The 7,339-nt window shown below is 39.9% G+C and overlaps 1 protein-coding gene across 2 annotated transcripts in view; it reads left to right on the forward strand.

The window, feature by feature from the left end:
- uvssa (UV-stimulated scaffold protein A) overlaps positions 1-7,339 on the forward strand; it is a 32,230-nt gene that overhangs the window by 11,380 nt on the left and 13,511 nt on the right. Inside the window, exon 9 of one of the 2 annotated variants that reach the window (XM_036213989.1) lies at positions 6,082-6,175. In XM_036213989.1, the coding sequence (XP_036069882.1) occupies positions 6,082-6,175 (94 nt within the window). Of the gene's footprint in view, positions 1-6,078; positions 6,176-7,339 lie in introns of both variants that reach the window. The other variant, XM_024260317.2, reaches the window with a different exon arrangement.

Consider the following 7,339-nt stretch of genomic DNA (forward strand, 5'->3'; position numbering starts at 1 on the left):
TATTAGCCCTGTCATTCTTAGTGTGAACAGGTTAACATTCGCCTATTCTGAAGAAACAGACTAACAATAATAGACTACTGTTGCTGTAATCCCTAAAATCTATTTTATTATTGGAAATTAGGTCAAAATTCAAACGAATATCTTGCGTTCATCGTTTTAATGTTTCCACCACTTATGTTATATCTGTTGTTATGGGTGGTTACAGACTGTTTGTGGGCAAAACATAAGCTTTGAGGGGGGCACAGTCGACCTGCTTGAAAATATCAAGGTTTATGAACCCGTGGAGAGGAAATGTTCTGCACATTTTTTTTCTATGGGCATGCTGTCAATACAGTAGCGAACACTTGAATTACACGTAAGGATGATGTAGGTGAAACGCTGGCGTGTCGTTCAGATCTTTCTTTTTTTTTTTTATCTCTTCCCAAATCCTGCAAACTGTACAAGGAGCCCGTTAGTGGTGTTCACACGATACATGTGTGCTCCTTGTGTGCATCCTGACTGTAGGAAATCCCAGAATCGGAGTGTAAGGGAGCAGGCGAGGGTCAGGGCAGGCGGCAAACAGAGGACGAAGCAGAAGATCAGGTCAGGATGAGAACGCTCAGTGATGCAGGCACAGTGGCACAAACAAGACTTCACACTGACTAAATACTGCTGGGAGTGATTGCAGATGGAAATCGGTTGTGGGGCTTCTGGGATGGACAGCAGGGGCTGATGGGAGGTGAAGTGTGGAGACCCATGAAGTGCTAATACGCAGGTGATGGATCCTGCTGGTAACCAAAGGGGGAGAAGGGACCGATTCATGAGAGTATCAGAGCAATAATGATTATTCTGACAAGTAAAAAGACTGATAAATAACTGTATATTTCTCAATTGAAGTCTAGGGGATTTTGACCTTCTTGGAACCAGCAGGTATTTAGAACACAAGAGGGGAGGGTATGATGTGTCCACTGATAATATACGACCCTCCATAGACCCAGACAACCCAAAAACCCATGTGCAGATGCATGTGACTAAGACAAAAATGAGATGGTTTAACCAACTCACAGCTGTATGCATTCATTTATAGAGAGAAAAATACAATTCAAAAATACAAATAATCATGTAGTTTGTCATCAAAGCTCTGTCTCTGTTTGAGTTCAAGAGATCAAAAGACATTCATGATCATTTGTCCCATCACAGGTAATTGTACTGATATTTTCTCTCATAGTGTCAATACTATATTTTTGTTAGATGTTGTATCTGTTAGTAATCATGGTGTTCAGTTTTTGAGATATTCCGCAATCCCAGAACTTTAACACATCTCCTTTGATTTGATTTTTAGAGCTGCTGTGTTTGTGTTTTCTAGTCCGTTTTATTTAATCTTTGATTGAATTGTGACTTGTTATTCACAGCCCCTTACTGAACTGATTTTATTTTTAGCTCATTTGTGCTCTAAAACTATTTTTAATTCTATTTTAGTCATTTTTTAATGTTCAGGTCCTCTCACATTGAGTCATGACTCTGCTTTTCTGAAACCATTACTTCTAATTTGTCGGCTGAATCTTGAGTTTCTCTTAAAGAAGCAGTTTTTATCTCTCTGGGACTTATGTGTGATTTTCTCTCCGTGAGAATAAACCAAAGGTCTGTTAAAATGCAAAGCAGGCCCTCACGCAGCCGCTGGGGGGGGAATGGAGGCCATATTTTAACCGCGCGGGCTGTCAGCAAAATGTTTCTGGAGGAAAGCTAATCCTGCGGCGAGACTTACAGCTCTGCCCGGCCGGCCGACAGCGCTCGATGCTATCAGGATTAAATTAGGGTGAATTAGAGACAAAGAGGCAGAAAAAAGGGGAAAAGGGATGATGTTAGGGCAGGATTTTCCCGCAGCTCGGTGATCACTCCTTAGTTTTAGGTCATTGATCAGAGCCGAATAAACCAGCTGGGATTAAAGGAGACAAGCGCAAAACCTATAGAGACTAGGACCATGTGTGTGTATCCATCGCTCTCTGAGGATGAATAATCGTTGCAGCAATATAAAGTAATGCAGAAAGTTTGCTTTGGTGTTTAAAATGCTCCTCTGTGTTTAACTGCATTGTCTTTCTTCTCCGTCGGGACATAAATAAAGCCTCCCATTCCCACACGGAAACATCTTTACCAACAATTGTTTTTATTGATAATACGGATGTTGTGGAGTCTGTGAAAACCTATTTTGTTGGTTAGTTATGCAGCACTGCACAGGACAGCTCAAGTTTACATCAGTGACTCTTTATTTTAATGTTTTGCTTCTCTTTACGCATTCTGACAGAAATATTGTCAAATAACCCAAACATGCAACAAAAACCTGAAGAAAACTTCAAAAACTATCTGGAAAACCAACTCAGTGGCCTTGAGGTAGAGTGTCCGCTCTAAAACTGGCAGGTCGTGAGTTCAAATCCTTGGTGGAGTCTAAAAATGGGACTCAATTTCTCCGCATTAAGCAGTTGGATTGGAGGGTCTAGACTAAGAGGTGTGTATTGGGAATACAATCCGTATCACGATACATGCATCGCGATGAGATACGGATGCTAATTTATCCCAAGAAAGTACCAGAAAAAAGCATTTCATCTCATTTTTATCTCGATATTTCACTATATTGATATTTTCCTACAACCCCAGTCTAAACCACCGAATGTTTGAATGTTCACCGCTACCAAAATATGGAGAACAAATTTCACACACCAACAAAAGGGACTTTAACAAAGTATCAAAAGATGGAAGGAAGTCCACAACCGTCTGATTCTGACTGCTTCTCTGTAACTAAATAAATGTGAAAGCATGACGGCATCGATGAACGCATGAACGGACGCAAAATGCACCTTTATTCAAAGGGTAGATCAACCAATCAGGTTCCTGGAAGAACTGACTGAGAACACCAGGGTTTATTGCAAACTCAGGTCTGGAGTTAGTGACTCCTCCCCCTGGCCCAAACAGGAAGTACCGACTGGTCAGAGAAATCCAGAATCCCATAGACTTCTATAGAGAAATAAAGAGCTGTTACTCATTCTATTGGTCAGAATAAACCTTTATAACATTTTCTTGATCATTCTCATTTCTTTTACATGATGTAGTCATTCAAGTTACAAATTGACCAATCACATGCCTCAATAAAAGTAGGTGGAGCCTGTTGGACCTCACATTCAGCAAAATTCTCTTGAGCCAGCTGTCAAATAGTAGGGGTGTGGCCTTCCAACAAGCTCGCTCCTGATTGGTGAGAGTGGTTGTCATAGAAACGTTGACTTAAACTGACTCGGACCAATCACTGCTCTCTGATAATATCTGTCTCCAACATGGCGGCGTCCGTATTACGTAAAAATGGCAACCGGGTTGACTTAATTTCACTGGAACTGAAAGTAAACTCACTCCGGTTCTTATATACAGTCATTGATGCCATTTTGAAGGTCTTTCAAAATAAAGCAAACTATGAACAATAAGAGTCCTCTGATATTTGCTCATCATCACAAGATGAAAACACCAAATAATAATTGGCTAATTTCTCTTAATTATTGTAGTGTATCTGTAATCATTTTTTCTATTTATCTGTTTGTGTTTTTGTTTAAAGGTTAAATCCAGTGAGTTCCACAACTTAAGATTTAAACTGCTTGATTATCTGCAGACAGACTCAGATTTTCTGTTAGAATTCTTTTTTTTTTTTTTTTTTTTTTTAATTTTCAAAGTTCCCATTACGCACGTCAGAAATGACATCCCTCCGTCCTCTTGTAGCTGCAATCATGAAGCTAATTCGGCTTTAATTGTTCAGCTGCTTGTTCGGTGGGTGACGTGAACAGCGTTTGAGTGCGGCGTGAAGAGGACAGAGACGCTCTCTGCAGCTTTACGGCCCGTGATGGACGGCCGCTCCGCTAGTGAAGCCCATTAAAATGTTTGAATTAGTTTACAAATGATGAGCCCACAGATGATGACTGAAAACACCCCACCACACACACACACACCCCCACACACAACAGCAGGAGTCCACACAAATGAAGTGAATAAATGAAAAGAGGCCTCTGGGAATAAGAGGTTAGCTTAACGTTGGGTTTTACTGCTCCTCATAACGCTAATCACTGTGATTATTGTGCTGATCACTCCAAGTGTGTGCGTGTTTGTGTGTGTGTGTTAGTGCAGAGCACGCACACACACACACACACATTTGCTTAATGGAAATGACCCCTCTGTATAAAAGTGTTGTGTTCTGCATTGTAACCAAACCAATGGCTAACAACCTCGCCCGGAAATTAAAAACCATAAATTTTGTCTGCCGCCGGTAGCGGCTCATCACACACACACAAATGCAACACCCTCTGCCCCCCCACTCCCCTCTTCCCTCCAGCCAAAGAGAAGGCATCCTTCAGGAGGATGGAAACCCTGCAGCCGTTCATCATTGTTATTTTCTTGATGTTCTGCATCTCCGAGCTTCCTGGCTGGAAGAACGTTTGTGTTTGTGTCTCCACTTTTATTCTCACTTTATATGTTTATCTGTGTGGATCTGAAAGTAAAAACTGGTGATATTCTAAACTAATCCTCCTTGTTCAAAAGTTTCCAAAGATAAACGTTGGAGCCGTTCTTCTTACTGAAGCAAATTGAACTTTTTTTCTTGGTATATTTTCAGATTGTTTTCTGGTCATTTCATTCATTCATTCATTCATCTTCCAGACCGCTTCGTCCCTTTCGGGGTCGCGGGGGTGCCGGAGCCTATCCCGGCTACTGAAGGGCCTACTGGACAGGTCGCCAGTCTGTCGCAGGGCCTCAATCACACCCATTCACTCTCACATTCACACCTAGGGGCAATTTAGAGTCATCAATGAACCTATGAAGCATGTTTTTGGACGGTGGGAGGAAGCCGGAGTCCCCGGTGAAAACCCACGCATGCACGGGGAGAACATGCAAACTCCACACAGAAAGGTCCCAGCCGGGATTCGAACCGGGGCCTTCTCGCTGTGAGGCGAGAGCGCTAACCACCTGCGCCACCGTGCAGCCCTCTGGTCATTTCATCTCAGCTAATATAACTTTTCTGAAACATTTGGTGGCAGTTAAACTTCCTCAAACATCATCATATCATTGCTTCTACTATTGTACATGTAAAAAACTCTATTCTGAAAGTACAGAATCTACTAAGAGGTTGGTTGAATAAAGAAAAAGCTTCAGAAAGTTTAAGCAGGATGATTTGATCTGCATTAAAGACCCTCTCCAATGTTTTTAAAACATTCTTGTGACATTTTTGTAATGATAGGGCAGGAGTGTCAAACTCAATCGCACAGGGGTCCAAAATCCAAAACACACCTTAGATCGCAAACAGGATAAACATTTATTGAACACTCTAAAACTAAATTTTTAAAACTTTAGGACCATAACTTTTTAATATAATTATGAACTAAATATTTCGCATTACCTGTGATAATGCTAGTGTGAATGCTGTAAGCTGAATTTGGCCACTGATTATGCTAGTGCTGAAAGTTGAAGATGCTGGAATTGATAGCTGAAAACGCCTAAACTGATAGTTGAAATCACTAAAGCTGAAAGCTGAAAACACTGAAGCTGAAAGCCAGTTAAAATATTAGCTAAATGCTAAATAGCTAAACCTCAAAATAACCTAAAAATAGCCCAAAAAACAAAAAAAAGCCTAAATTAGCCAAAACAGCTAGCATGTAGCTAAAATATTAGCTAAACTCCAAAATAGCCTTAAAAAAATCTTAGTGAATCCCAAAATAGTCAAAAAAAACTTTAAAACCGTAACTTTTACCATAATTATGAATAATAAAAAGGCAGGAATATTATTCCAGAATAAATCAACTTAAACCTTAAATAACTTTCAATATTTTACTCTCCATAAAAATGTATTTTGTCAAAATTATACATCTTAAGCACAAGATAACATCGTTTCATTAATAACAATAAAATAAAATGACCTGTAAGGCTGGATAGAATTACCCGGTGTGGTCCTTGGCTTTGACTAGTGCATAGTAGTCTAACATTCTATTGGTTTTTTTTTCATCTCTTTTTTTTTCTTCAGTTTTCTTCTTTTTGATCCCATTTCTTTAAAAACTAATTTCTAATTTCCTTCCTCAGAAGACGGACACCTCCGACGATGACGATGACTTTGACGAGGTGCCAGAAAAAGAAGGCTACGAGCCGCACATTCCCGAGCATCTGCGCGCCGAGTACGGTCAGTTTGAGTCGCGCAAACACACGCGCACCACAAACCCACAAACACGTGCAAAAACAGTGAAGCTAAGCTACAAAAGGGGAGACCTGCCGCTGCGCTAATCTCTTTAGACTCGCACACATGCCATGTAAACGCACAAACAAACACAAGGACCCACTTCAGAGAGGCAGCTGCTGAAGTGCAGGTGGAGGGGTCCTCAGAGGTTAGAGAACCCCGTCTTCTAAGAGAATGATCGATTTTTATTCCTTTCTTTCTAAAGTCCTTTTCTTTGATCTTCAAAGTCCCACTCTGATCATCTTTTGATCTATTAAAGGTTTTTTTCTAGGGCTGGATATCACCAATAATTTCCAGAATCGATTTGATTCTCCAGAGCTGGATCGATTTAGATTTTTTTTTTTTCGATTCTTTCGATCCATTAAATTCGATTCAAATAAATTTGGAGTTTACACATTTAGTCACATTTTTTTAGAAATACATTAATCTATATATTTTTTGAAGATATTCATATGATACAGTTCACATACTGTAAACTGTATTTGTGAAATAATAATGAGATTAATTCATGGTTTCTCAAACTCAGAAGTTTCAACAATTGTTCTGCCTTTCCTCAGTTTGGCCACTAGGTGGCGATCACACTATAACATTATTTATTCCAGAAGAAGCAGAAAGTATGAGCAAAAAACTAAGCTTTAGACCACAGATGGTTACTTTAAAAAATATTTCCTGTAAATGAGTTTGGAAAATTCCTGCCTGTCGGTATATAAAGATGTTCATTCCATTAGCATTGTATGTTTATGTTGACCGAGCGTTAGCATTAGCTGTCCTTTGGGAAATCCCATTATGTGTTAGCATCAAGCTAGCGGACTTTAGCATTATGCGTTAGATCGATCTCTACTTTTATGAATCGATTATTATTATATTTAATTGATTTTATCAACCCAGCCCTATTTTTTTCATTATAATTATGTTGTTTTAGTCAAAATCCAAAAACCTGTGTGGTTTTCTATGACATAGTTTCTGCAGAATAGAAAGAGTTTCTTAGAATTTTGCCTCAGAGTTGTGGGCGGGACTGTTGGTGCTGACTTCCCATCATCCCTTTGATAACACTCTCTCCAACTAGCTTACCGCCCCTCACACCCCCAACTTAACATTAGCGGTTGTGAC

This window comes from Oryzias melastigma, linkage group LG10, assembly GCF_002922805.2.
Source record: "Oryzias melastigma strain HK-1 linkage group LG10, ASM292280v2, whole genome shotgun sequence".
NCBI lineage: Eukaryota > Metazoa > Chordata > Actinopteri > Beloniformes > Adrianichthyidae > Oryzias > Oryzias melastigma.